Genomic DNA, 14,896 nt, shown 5'->3' on the forward strand with positions numbered 1-14,896 from the left:
AAATAATGGAACTTCTGTTCCAAGTTATTTCTTTCTTTCTGAGCATTTTGTCTTTACTCATTTTTTTCAAAGCAAATGTTTAATGCAAGGATTAATGCTTGTCCATCATAGAGATTTCTGTTCATAAGAATGCCAAAGAACAAAAATAATTTATCCTTTGTGGTTTTTACTGAAGCTATACAAAAATGTTTGAAATTTAAGAAAACAGCAGCAGAGTTTCCTAAGCCCTAATATTCACCAGTAACTATGTTGAGCTTCTGATTATCCTTTCCAATTCTTCAAGGAAGACTCCAATACAATTCTTGTCATTCATTCACTGTTTCCATTGTAATGGACAAACCAAAACAATGAAATCGTCTTCAAAACCTGGGCTAAATCTGCACATTCTAAATCAACAGAACCACATGTAGCCTTGTTGTGAGGACAAGATAGCAAGTTGATTTACTGGACTGGGAGAAATGCCCAGATTTTGTGGGTGGTAAGGAGGAGGGGGATAGTATTAGGTTAGAGAAGATGAATTGGTTTTTAAGGATGAAGGAATACTCACGTCCCAGGTTTGGTTGGTGGATGGCTGGAGTCTGTGAAAACAACTGTATATACATTAGAATGAACCATGTAACTTGAGTCAGTATTGGTGACTTTTATAAGAGTCTTTTATATTGGATTTTATGAGAGATATTGTCCTTATTACATAGAATTTGTCTGCCAAAGAAGGCCTCCATATAGTGGGCATTGTTTTGGCAGTGGGTAAATGTGCCCTCTTTTTATCCCATCACTGTTTGCCTCCAGCTAGTACAAAATAAATTTGTTTTAATGTTCTTGTTGTTCCTGCGTCAGAAATTGTATAATTTGAGGAGTTGTATTCAGCAGAGACCCCACCATCTGGGATTAATAATCTTGCTATTCTAATAAACACCTTGTAAAAGGTTGAGCATTTGCCCTACAATCCTAGGAAAAAACAAAAAATAGAGACTCTTTTTAAAAAGGAAAATGCATTTTATATTAGCACTTCTAAATCTTTTAGGACAGCTATTTGGCTTTTGAGCCCCTCAATATATAGATTTTTTGTGTTTCCAGAAAAATATTTCCCCTCTCACAGCCTTCAAAGCATTCCAGACATGTGTTTCTTTATAAGAGCATGTTGTCCAATCATCGCAAATGCATCATAAATTTATTTAATAAATATATTCCGTTGAGTATATTTTGCTTTAGTGTCACTATTATGTCATGGAGTAGCCATATTTAGATGCAACTTTTATGTTAGAAATTTAAAAACTAGCCTTCTCTGTGTTTCAGGCCCCTGTAACAGATGAAGATAACATGGAGGATGGTTGCTCTCAGAAACTTGTCTCTGCCAAGTACCTTCGACTCTTGTTGCTAATATTGATTCCATGCATTTGTGCTCTTATACTTTTGCTGGTGATCCTTCTTACATTTGTCGGTAAGTACAAAATTCATATGCAAGGACAAAAAGATCAGTGCAACAAACCTTGCTAGTAATTTAACTTAATAATGTAATGTAGCACCGATAGCATTCTGTAATTTAAGAGAAAAGATGTTCAGTTATTAATTTCTTCTCTTGGTAGGCAAGAGGAATACTGCATTAATAGTTGTATGGTGAGCATATTTTGGGGTTCCATATCTCTGACCCATGGGTCACTTGATAGCCACCTATGCTTGCACTAAGGTCTGAGCTTTAATGTTCATGAGAATCCTGCATTAAAGTTCATCAACCTGGCAAGGTAGCCCATTTAGGAGAAGGAAAGGTCTGATCCTAAATCTCCACTGCCTTGTGGGATAACTTTGGGAGAAGAAAAGGCTAAGGAGTAGACCCTACACAAATCCAGCGTGGAGTCCCTAAGACGGTTTGATGGCACCAGGTACGCTTCTTTCTGGCAACTCCTGCAGCCAAGCTGGTGCTAAACGTATTGCTCTGCTTTCCTTTGGGTCACATCAGCAAGGCCAAAGGAGCGTGTGTCTTGTTTTCAGGGCAGCCCAGGACCTCCATACACACTGTCCAGGCTTGTGCCCTGGGGAGGTCACTTCAGTGTTGCTAACACATCGGTTTGACTTCATGTCCCAGTACGTTTCCGGGCACAACTCACAGTGTTGGTGCTGACCTTTAAAACCCTAAATAGCCTCGGTCCTGTATACCTGAAGGAGCGTCTCCACCCCCATCGTGTTGCCCGGACACTGAAGTCCAACGCTGAGGGCCTTCTGGGGTTCCTTCACTGTGAGAAGTGAGGTTACAGGGAACCAGGCAGAGGGCCTTCTCGGTAGTGGCACCTGCCCTGTGGAATGCTCTCCCACCAGATGTCAAAGAGAAAAACAACTACCAGACTTTTAGAAGACATCTGACGGCAGCCCTGTTTAGGGAAGCTTTTAATGTTTGACGGACTATTGTATTTTAATATTTTGTTGAAAGCCGTCCAGAGTGGCTGGGGAAACCTAGCCAGATGTGCGGGGTATAAAAAAAATTATTATTATTATTATTATTATTATTATTATTCTCACAGGCGCACTCCATTGTCTCTCAAGATAGATGGATGCCAACAATAACATTAATAGTACTGTTTGCTGCTTCTGGAAACCTAGCATGTCAGGAGAAGGATTCTAGCCTCCTTTTACAGTTTATGATATTATCAATGACACAAAAATATACGGGCACTGAGTATATGTTGAGAATTTAATTGATTAAATGAGAAATTAATTGATTAAAGGAGATATTTACTTAAGACAGGGATGGGGAACCCTTTTCAGCTGAAGGGCTGCATTCTCTTTTGGGCAACACTCTGAGGTCCACATGCCAGTGGTGGATGGCACCAGAGGCAAAAATGTAATTTTTATCTTTGTATGATAGGTTAGTTTCTCGCATGTGCCCCTCTATTCTCCTTCCAGACAAGCAAGATGCACTGTCAGAATTCAAGGAAATTCTGGCCTGGCAAAAATGCTGGGACTGCAAAGCAGGTACAGTCAGGAGTTGGTAGAATTCTGAAGGACAGATAGAGAGGAATGAAGAGTTGCATTTGGCCTATGGGCCTGACATACACTACCTCTGACTTAGGTAAAATAAATAATATAAATTCTGGCCAAGTGAACTATTAAAACGTTGGAAGCAGTCACGTTAAGTGACTGAAAAAATACTACACAAATAAAAGAAGACCCTTCAATAGAATCCTTTAATCCTATTGAAATTAGTGGGAAAACTCCCACACATTCAAATAAGCATGAATGGGGGGGGGGGATGGCACATTTTGATCACGCTATTACCTCTGCCAAACGTCAGGAGAACATTTTGCTTACTCTGTTTGGACCTCAGGAGATGATTTGCAATAAAACATTTTTATAGCCTCTGCATTTTTTATTTGTTTAGATGAGCAAAAGAATCCTGAATACCAGGGGTTGGACTGGATGACCCTCGTGGTCCCTTCCAACTCTGATTCTGTGATTGGTGGGCATTACTGTATTGCCTGATAACTGAGTCTAGGGATCAGTCTTTAAATAGAGAACAGACTAAAGGGAATTAAGATCAAGTAAGCTAACAAAGCAGAAACATGATATTCAAAGTGTATTTCTAGGAATAAAATAATCCAAACCCAAGATTCACTGGGATGAGGAAGTTTTGATTTGACATGTGCTGGGCTTTCCCAGCTGAGTCAGGGCTGAGCTGGGTCTATGATGGCATAAGTCTCGCGCCCTGTCTCAGACTGTGGAACTTAAGCTGATGTAATTTATACGGGTGTAAGTCCCCAAAGAAGGGGGTGTTCAGGGGGCCTGATACGAGTTGGCTGGGGAGGGCGGGGTATACATAAAATTATTATTATTATTATTATTATTATTATTATTATTATTATTATTATTATTATTATTATTATTATTTTAATATTATTAGAATCCTATTCCAACACCTTTCAGCTTAGTCGTGTGATTTAGCAACCCAATGGAACTTAGGCAACAGAAAAGGTAGTGTAAATCAAATTCTTCCTACACAGAGTTTGGAATAGGAGTAATTTATGTTGGATTTCTGTAGTTAGGAGAGCTCTGCAACTAAAAAGACTTTATACTTTTGTTACTTTTATTCCCCACATTGACACATTTATTTTATGTAGGCTGTCTTGTTGGCTCATACATTAAAATAAATATTAAAAAGAAAGGAAGAATTTAGTAAATACATATGAACAAGTAATTAATAGCTCATGCTTTTAGAAATAAATTACACAGTTTTAGAAATAAAGATAATTACCATGGGACCAAGTAGTGTGCTGTGGTGAGATTGTAGTTAAGAAATCCTCAATACAGTACAGTTGAAATTTCTTTACAAATAAAACATATGCTGTAAGTCGATGAGAAGCTAGAAAGACTAAAATACTCATAACCCCATTTGTATTTTTTATGTTGATCACACATTTTCATATAATATGCATAGTAGATACTTATAAGGACAAAGCAAAGCATTTGTGGGTTAAAAACAGAACCTGCTTGCCCCAGAGGAATCACACAGGGCCCTGTTTTCTAGGGTTGTACATCTGCTCCAGACAAATCTTGGAATTATGCTGATTCATGCCGATCTAGTATTTGTCTGGACTGGGTCAAGGTGGTCCTAGATCCCCCTGGTTCGAATCCCCCTAGAGTGATCTTGAGCTGTCAGAAGGGGGTGATCAGGCGGCAAGGGAGGGAGAGGGAGAAAGTACAGGTTACAGTCTCTGCCTGCATGTCTCCTCCTTCCCTTATCCCCTGATGCTGACTGAGTTGTTTAATTGGGGCTTTAAATCCTGTTTAAACATTAGGACGGTGCAAGGCCTCCATTTCAGTTAAGGGCCTGAATAGGGTCTGGGTCAGAAAAGGACCAGAGCAGAGTTGCTAAACTGAGACCTGAACTGAATTGTGGAATGACTTGCACTGCCTTACGGTTTACCACTCCTCACCCCCACCCCGGAATAAGGGGATGTTTTAGAGAATGTCAATTTTATTTTTTGAAAAAAAGAAAGAAAATAATTTAGAATATGAAAATGGAAACCCAAATAAGTCATTTATAGGTTTGAACTTTAAACATCATAATGCTCTACATAGCAAACAATGTCTGTCTGGCATTTTAAATGTTTTTTAAAAAACAATTTCTATTGGTTTTTAAACAAAAACAAATACAAGAACCATTAAGCACTTATCTAGCAGTACATTGAATGGTGTTTGTTCTATCAATTGACTCTAGATATAAACAATGTTCAAACATATTGCTTAATGTAACCTCTCCACTGAAAATATTGAGCAGTTGATATAACAAGGTATTGATTTTGGTCATTAACATAATTAAAGAAAGGGTCCACATTCCTTGGAAATCCGTTTCCACATTTCTGTTTGTTATGCCTTTAATTGCCCTTCTGTGTCTGGTGAAATGCTCAGACATTTCTGTATCCCAGATATTATTTTCCCATATATTCATTTTAAATTTTATTAAGGGGGAAGTACATTTGTCTATAGAGCTACAAAGTGTCTTTTAAAAGATACAGATGGCAATGTACACAATGGAAAGAAAATCAGAACACTGATGCCTAGAATTAAACAAAAAAAAAACCCTTATCCTATCTTGCCTTCTATTCTATAGCTTCCAACTACCTACAGGATCTCTTCCAGTAGGTAGTGTATGGGATGTTCATTCTTGTTCAGTGAATTTTGTCAGGTTCTCTGGTTTATGTTCTATGATTTTTCCTTCCATTCAGGTGTGTTGGGGAAAAAATGCTTACATTCAAATGAAAGCGACTTACTTCACCCTGATGGTGACACTGAAATGCCTGATACTCCTTTTCCAAACATGACTGAAGGTCGTTCAAATGTCGTTCCATCTATGGGTAACAAAATACAGCCACCATCTTGGACCACAAACCCATTATTTCACCTTGACCAAATACATAAAAACTTCAGTATACATAAGGGAGCTGCACAGGTTGCCTCGCAAACCCCATCACTGAAAACTAGTCCTACAGGTGAAAAGATTTTGACCAAAACTCCTGGAGACAACTCCTGGTCATCAACCAATACAGGAGATGAAACTCTACACTCCACAGACACATCTGTGAAGATCATAGACAAGAATTCATCTTTTTCTCTCCTGAAACCTACCAGTCCATCTACTGTGCAGCAAATGGATTTGAAAAAAAGTAAGTTTATATTAATATGGATCCTTAATTAATTATGATGCAAGAAATATAATATAATATAATTTTGTGGTGTTATAATTTGCATCCTTCTAAATCAATAGCTACCAAGGAATATCAGTTTGTTCAGGTAATTCTCATCTTTGGGGGGGGGGGGAGTTGTTGAGCTTTTTTTTGTTACTTTTGCCCAGAGTTGTTGCACAATACGACAAGGGTTGCCATGCGTCTGGAAATTCCAGACATACAAGTCCTTATCTGGACCTTGTTTAATGTTGAACCATTATTTAGCTGGCTAAATAATTGTTCTGAACATGGGTTATTGAAGATCCCTGCGAGTATGGCAGACTAAGCTCTTTAATCAGAAGCAAATACTGTACAGATCACTGCTTAGCAAGATACATTAAACAAGCATGGTAAGTACATTAAGTACATCATATTGAAGTGATAAGCCTGTTCACTTTTTTAAATTGTCCATTTGTTGACTTGCCTTGTTGGAAGGCTCTTGATAATTCAATAGCTAAAATCCAAGAAAATTAGTCTCATTTAATCTCATTTGTATTCAGTAGAACTAGCTGGTTATAAGCCTTGTTGATTTAAATGGTACTTAAGCACAATTGGTTGAATTGAAGTCTTTGTATTGCAGGGGGCATCTCTTCTCAAATGTGAAGATTTTACTTTTATATGTGTCTTGGGCACTTCCTCCATAGGTTTTTTTTTTGTGTGTGTGTGTGTGTGTATAGAGAGAGAATATATTTAAGGGCAGCTTATAGACATTCTGAAATGCCCTGAAAACTGGAACTGAAAATATCAAACTGAATAAAATGTCATTCCTTGTTTTACCTTTCGTAGTTTTAGTACATCTAGGTAGTCTACTTAGAATGACAATTATTTATCAGCAACCATTTTACTTACACTACATATACCCTGCAAATAAAACGGGGAAAGTAAGGAACTGCAAACTTAATAAAAATAATTTTATAGATGTAAACGTAATATGATGTAAATATCTGATCAAAAACAGATAAAGGTAGATAAAATCTGAGTTGTTCTGCAACTTGACCTCGAAACGTTGCACTAAAAGGAGACTTGGCATGGACGTAGTCCTCATTGAAGAGATCAGGGCCAGCTCAAAACAGTTGTTGCCTCACTCTGTCTAAAGGTAGGGCTATCCTGGCTGGGATAGTTATTGGTTCTAACATGTACACAGAGCAGGGTATATTCTTCTTTTAAGTGATTTATTTTAATTTCTCATAAGTTAATTGATATTCCTTCCCTATATCCATTGTGCTACATATACATGCATGGTTGCATACATACATACATACATACATACATACATACATACATACATACATAACTACCAAGCAGTTGCTAGCAATTCTCTGTGATCTCTTATTACCTTTCAAAATTGAAGAAACAAAAAACTTCCTTTGCTTCATTCTCAACTGCATGTCTTTCCAACAGCCTGTCAGAACAATACAGTTTTTAAAAGACATCTGAAAAAAGCAGGAAGGATTCCTGCCAATTTTTTTTTTGGGGGGGGGGGCAAGGAGTTCCACAGGGCAGGCCCTGCAACTCTAACAGTCCAATACCTCATTTTTGCAACGGGGTTGTTCTCTTTTGGTGCCTTCATCTTAAGTTATACCTTGTTCCTGTATAATTGAAAAACACAATGTTTTTTTAAAAACAACTTGGCCCCTGGCAGAGGCCGACTAAACCTAATTTTAGAGTGAAGTTAACATTTTTCTATAATAAACTTAGGGAACAGCTCTGTTATAGAAATATTTGTGGAACATGTGCTTTGTGTGTTTATAGATTAAAGCAAGCACAAACATTTACTACAGCAGTCTACCTGTAATACTCTATTACCTTCCGAGATAATTTAACTAAGGCAAAGGAAGAAGAGTAGCCATAGGTAAGGTAAAAGGTAAAGGACCCGTGGATGGTTAACTCCAGTCAAATTAGACTATGGGGTCTGGTGCTTATCTCCACTTTTAGGCCAAGGGAGCCGGTGTTTGTCTACAGACAGATTTCTGGGTCATGTGGCCAGCATGACTAAACCACTTCTGGAGCAACAGAACACTGTGATGGATAAATTATCCAAGACAAAGAAAGAAGAGTAGCCATAGGCACACACAGAGCATGGGGCTGTTGACCTAGACTGTGCAAACCAAACCAGCATGTCATTCTTTCTCTTCTGTGTCAAGCGACTAAGAAATAATAAAAAAGAGTATCCACATATTAAGTTCTTCCTTTACTCACTATTTTAAAGCATGTAGAAAAATTTCTACCCAATGTCCTGAACTCATCATATTGTGCATCTCTGCTACCAAACACTCAGTGAGGTTAGAGGTGGTTCACAATGTCAGATTCCTTCTTGAGATTGTGTATTGCAGGCACAAGGTTGTGTAGAGCCAGTAGCCATTTCCGAGATTGCAGACAGTTGCTTTCCAGCAACTGTGAAGACAGAGATGGCTACTGATTTCCTACATCCTGATATTTTTTCCACACAGTTTTATACCCACATATATGATTGCTCGGAATAATTTGACAGCATGAAAAAGCCCTTGAAGTGCAACAGAAGTACCATTAAAAGCAATTTCATGTAAAGAACAAGAGCTCCTTTAAGTCTTGAGCCAATAGTATTGCATCTGTAGTTCAACCTGTTTACTTATAATCTTTCACTTTCCTTAATGTTTTATTTTTATTTTTTTGGTGGCTTACTAAGTACATAAATTAAGTGGAATTTAGTTAATTCAGCCTTATAAAATTGCTGACAAAGATTATGGCCTATAGAGTATAAACTCTTATTTGCTGAGAGTTGTGTATGACTGGTTTTTTAAATATAAAAAACCAATTGATTTTTAAAAGACCAATTGTAAGTTTTACATCTCATGAAAGAAAATATTTGCAAATTCAGTGCTGCTGTTCTTGCAGAATGTTTTCTAATCCAGCTGAAGGGGAGGCAGTTTTTGCTAATTTCCTCTCTTGCAGCCTTTGTGCCACTTTCCACATTGCTGGAAAAAAGATTTTCAGAGGGCACAGAAGTGCAGTGGGGAAATTGCTCCCCCTTCTCTTAGGTTAGTGGACACTTCCATTGGATCACAAGTCCTTCTACAGTTGGAATGGCAGCATTGGTTTTGCTCCATGTCTGGACTAGAGGCTATGATATGAGTGTGCATTTGTGTTCATTTTATAGTATAGCTTATTGGCTGTCATAACTGATCTAGCAGCCTGTGATGCTTTGTTCTGAAAAAGTGTTTCCAGAAAGAAGCAAATGATATGAAAGAAAATAGTTTCCGATTCCAACAGAGGAACTGAAATGCATACACATTCAAAAATATTTTGGTATTTTTGTAAACACACACCTTTTTAACCAGACACACAGTTTATATGTTAAAAAAATCTGCTCATGGGAAAAGATCATCATTGTGTTTCCATAGAATACATAAGCAGCATAGAAACGCTATAAATAAATTAAAATGAATATAATCTCAAGTGATTATAGGATATCGCATAATCAAATGGAGCTTTGGATGGGTTGTACCAAGTGCTGTTCTGGCATTCTTTGTTACCATAATTTTACACCAAAGGGGAAGATAGGCTGACACTAGTGATATAAAAGTTGGTTTAAAATTTACTTTATATGTGAAAAAAGTATTTTCAAATAACATCAGGGAGGTGGTGGTTTGGTGAAAAGTTGTGGTGTTAGCTTGATTTTTGCATTATCAGCATGTTAGTCACGTGACACATTATTTGATAGTTTGATTGATACTGCAAATCAGAAGACACCTGGATTGTTGGTTGTAGAGACTTTTAGGGGGCTTCTAAACTTAGTATTTCTGCAGGACAGATTCAAGTGCATACTGAAACGTTAGGATTGCACAGTTAAAGAAGATTGGAAAGTGATGGGAAAGTGTATTGAGAAGTGTGAGATGAATAAATTGGAAGACACAAACACCCCACAAGCAAATCAGGATGAATGTTAATTGTCATGTAACTACCCCACAAATCAATCAGAACAAATGCTCAATAAAGAGCAGATATAGTCTTTAGTAAGCTTTATGCAAGCAGGGCTTTTTTCCAGCCAGAACTTGTCAAAACCTGGTTCTGGCACCTCTCAGGTAGGTGCCATTGGTATGATAAGAGATCAAGGGAAGCATTCATGGTGAGTTCCAGCACCTCTTTTTCTAGAAAATATAGCACTTGGTACAACCCATCCAAAGCTCCATTTGATGATGCAATATCCTATAATCTAGAAATATAGCACTGTGTGCAAGCAAATCAGGATGACTAGTCCCTAAACAGATTGTCTGGAGAAGTTCTTTGGCTGCATCTATACTACAAATATATTCTGGTTTTGTACCAGTTTAGCTATTTGCTACCCAATAATCCTGAGAACGCGGATTAATAATAATCTGGGACGCGGGTAGCGCTGTGGGTAAAACCTCAGTGCCTAGGACTTGCCGATCGCATGGTCGGCGGTTCGAATCCCCGCGGCGGGGTGAGCTCCCATCGTTCGGTCCCAGCTCCTGCCCACCTAGCAGTTCGAAAGCACCCCTAAGTGCAAGTAGATAAATAGGTACCGCTTTATAGCGGGAAGGTAAACGGCGTTTCTGTGTGCTGCGCTGGTGCTGGCTCGCCAGAGCAGCTTCGTCACGCTGGCCACGTGACCCGGAAGTGTCTTCGGACAGCGCTGGCTCCCGGCCTCTTAGGCGAGATGAGCACGCAACCCCAGAGTCGGTCACGACTGGCCCGTACGGGCAGGGGTACCTTTTCCTTTACCTAATCCTGAGAACTATAGTTTGGTGAGGACTAAACTGAAAGGGGAATAGATGACATTCCCCTTTCAGAATTGCTGTTTTCACAATTCTGAAGTGAAGAAGGAATGACTATTGGAAAGTAATACTTCTGTCCCTATGAGGCATGTGTACAGTTCATCTTAGCTTCTGGCCAATAATATTTTTGGAAGATCCTAGACCAGAGGATTCCCAATTGTTTCCAATGAGGGTCAGTACAACATGGCTCAGTTTAAGAAAAGGAAATTGTGTTTGTGTGTGTAATGCCACATAAAACTTAAGTACCGTATTTTTCGCTCTATAACACGCACCAGACCATAACACGCACATAGTTTTTAGAGGAAGAAAACAAGAAAAAAAATATTCTAAATGAAATAGTGGATATATGATTTTTGTGGTTCATGCTGTGGCCACAGACATGTGATCTGACAGTGAGTTTGACAGTGAGTTTGGAGTAGCCCAATGCAAAAATCCTGAGGATCCATGTGGATCCATGCTTCGTAACCACAGAGGAGAGAAGGAAGGGGAACCATGGATCCTCTGCTCACGACTGCAGCAGATATTCCCCCCCCCCCGCCACCCGCAGGCATTCGCTCCATAAGACGCACAGACATTTCCCCTTACTTTCTAGGAGGAAAAAAGTGAGTGTTATGGTGCAAAAAATACGGTAATTTATTCCAAAGATTTAGCCACTCCATTATTGAACATTATATAAAATAAATTGGGTTAGCCCCAGAGCTTATTCAGACAGAAGTATCTCCCAGTAGCCTGCAGAATGGGGTTACAAGCTCATTGGATGGAATCAAAACTAATGGAGATAATCCTGTGCACAGTTTTATGTTTATGCAGTATTTCAAGAATGAGCTGGACCAATGTATGCTTGCACCAAGTATGACATTTCTGGATGTTAATTAGACATGACTGGCAAATGTCCTTTAGACAGTATTCTTTATCTCCTATGTGTAGTGGTTGTAGAGCCTCAGGTTATGAATTGGAAAACCCTGTTCTTCCCAGCTGCTGTTCTAACCTCTCAAGAGATTTTGAACAGCACATTGCTAGAATATCTTAATTGCCAAAGTGTGGGGCCTTATAGTGGAAGAGGTGGTCTCTAAGGATTTAATTTCAAAAATGTGCAACATATAGTATGAAATTGGTTGTTTAAATATATTAATAGAGGCAAAACATGTTGCAATAAATATTGTATCCATGTGTTAGGAATAGCATTGGGGAACCCTTGCATTGTAAAATGCAAGGAACTGCAAAAGCTAAGTGATGTTATTATAAGTTGTTTATTTAATTAAGAGACTGTAATATGTTGTGGAAACTTGGACATAAATTAGAGGGAAGATAAAAGAAAGGAACACTGAAAGGAAAATTTAGTTAAGTTGTCACTTTAAAAATAAATAGAATTTATACATGCTGCGTAAGAAAAACTCCTGAAAGCAATCTGCAACATATGACAAGGATCTGCAACATATGACAACATATGACATATGTTTAAACCCTGAAATGTTAGATGCTTCTAATTAAAATAAGACAGTACTGCTATACTATTTACCTGGGAGTAAATCCCATTTATTCCAACAGGCCTTACTTCTGAGTAGACATTTATAGAACTGTGCTATCAATGAATTTTTGACATGACCTACAGAGGCACATGTAAGACAGAGGTCAGAAATATGTACAAATACAAGAATTGAAGATGCTAAAAGAAAGCAGAATTTCATAGTCTGAAAACAAATGCTGTCGATAGGTACTCAAAGTAAACAAGATATTTAACACCAGCTCTCACAAGAGTTGTGAACACTCCTTTCCTCGGAAGTTTTTAAGCAGAGGTTGTCATGAATGCTTTAGCGAGATTCCTGCATTGCAGGGGGTTGGAGTAGATGACGCTTGATGTCTTCCAACTCCTAAGATTCTATGAACAGTGCACTCCTCTGTATATCTGCTCATCAAGTGCAGTGGGACTTTCTCCCAGGCATCAGATTACAGTGTGAATCAGACAAGTTCTGACAGATAAGATCAATTTCTGAATTATGAAGGAAGGACTTCATTGGCAAATGACACCAGCTAGGTTAATTAAAATATACCCAGAAACTACAGATCATTATTGGAAATGTAAAATACCGGGGGGGGGGGGTGATATTCCATATTATGTGGTCATGTACAAAGATTTAGAATTTAGAATTATCAGAAATAAAAAATATAATGGGCTACAACTTCCCAAGAGATCTAATGATAATATTATCTGGATATCCCGGTGAGGGGCATGGAATACCAGTAGATATAGATATGACAACTTATTTGTAAATGGCTGCTATCAACATAATATTTCAGAACTAGAAAAGTACCACCTCTTTGCTTAACTAAAGCCTGGGATGTGGTGCATATGGTAAAATTAACAAATCTGGTTAAAATGAGAGAGGGTAGACAATGAGAAAATGTTTTATTATAGAAAAATTGAGGTGTTTGGAACAGTAAAGTTCAAGACTCAGTGAATTCATACTATTTGTTGGGGAAAATTTAAGAGTACAAAGTATAGATGAAATAATTGAGCTGGGGAAGGATTATTACTAGGTTCTTTTTTCCTCTTTAAATGGTTAATGATGTAATTAATTACTGGATATTAAAACTGTATTTATGAATAATATTTTGTGGGAATTGCACAGTATTAATTATAGTTCTATACTACTGTAGCATATTGTACATTTCTGTATTTTTATAAAGAATAATAAATACTCTGAATAAACTAAAATGAAGGAAGAAAGGACCAACCAATGTTAATTTTGAGTCTGCTTAGGTAGGCTGCAATCCAATACACCCATTGAACTCAGTAGCACTTACTTGTGTTGTAAGTAGGGTTGGAAGGCTGGAAAACAAGGAAAATCCCATATTTGGAATTACAAAAAGAGGAATTGAAAAGAAAACTGCTGATATATAATAATACCTTTATGTAAATCCATGGTGTGGCTGAATTTAGTGAACTGGGAAAGCATAGTGCTAGAGAAGGTGTAGAGAACAGCATTCAAATAATGTAGTAGTGATTTGAGCATTTTCCCTTTGACAAAAGCAGAAAACATTAGGAACTTTTTAGTTTAGAAAAAAGGTGGCAAAGGGAAAAAAGTAGGTAATAAAACTCTTCATAGTGTGGAAAAACTGAATATATGTTTTCTTTCAATTATAATACTAGAAGTCAAGTTCTCCCAATGAAATTAATGTGCCAGGACAGACAAATGAAATGACTTCACACAATGCATATTATATTTAATTTATGGAATTCACTGCCATATGAAAAGAATTTTGGAGAGATTCATAGAGTCTTTATCAATGGTTATTAGGCATTATAAGTTCGGATGTAGTAAAATCCTGAATGCCAGCTGTTGAAGGGAAGACAATAGAGGAGGGATGTTGCTCCATGTGCCCAGGGGCAAAATGGGTGTTGGCAGGGTGTAGAGTGGGCAACAGTATATCAGAAAGAAGGAAATGTAAATGAGGCTTGAAGTGAAAAAAACAACAAGAAAGTAGTGTACTAACAGAAGAGGCAGCTAAATGTCACATATTTATTTCAACTATTCAGCCAATTTTTGCTTTGTAGTATAATAATGTTGTTCATCCCCCGCATATGTTCTTGATTCACAGGTTCCTGCATAAGTATCACCTACAGCCAGTGCCAAATGCTGCCATATAACCACACCACTTTAACACCAGTCCTTTCCATTGTCAAAAGCATTGAAATGGAAAAGTTTCTCAAGTTCTTTGGTTATCTCAACCGCCTCAGCTGCTATCAACACATCATGCTGTTCGGCTGTAGCCTTGCTCTTCCTGAGTGCATCAGTGATGGTGATGACAGGTATTTGGGAACTAAAATGGGGTGATTAGAACTAACTACAACCAAATATTGAATCATGGCAGTGCAGCCTAGAGTTAAACCATATGGCCTGTTTT

General features: G+C 37.9%; 1 protein-coding gene across 5 annotated transcripts in view; it reads left to right on the forward strand.

The window, feature by feature from the left end:
• CORIN (corin, serine peptidase) overlaps window positions 1-14,896 on the forward strand; it is a 118,467-nt gene that overhangs the window by 14,760 nt on the left and 88,811 nt on the right. For all 5 annotated transcript variants that reach the window (XM_081208743.1, XM_081208742.1, XM_081208746.1 and 2 more), the window contains exons 2-4: window positions 1,297-1,441; window positions 5,718-6,155; window positions 14,591-14,801. In XM_081208743.1, the coding sequence (XP_081064869.1) occupies window positions 1,321-1,441; window positions 5,718-6,155; window positions 14,591-14,801 (770 nt within the window). In that variant the 5' untranslated portion in view covers window positions 1,297-1,320. The remainder of the gene's footprint in view (window positions 1-1,296; window positions 1,442-5,717; window positions 6,156-14,590; window positions 14,802-14,896) is intronic.

This window comes from Podarcis bocagei (assembly GCF_964188305.1).
Source record: "Podarcis bocagei genome assembly, chromosome: 9".
In the NCBI taxonomy this organism is placed as follows: Eukaryota; Metazoa; Chordata; class Lepidosauria; order Squamata; family Lacertidae; genus Podarcis; species Podarcis bocagei.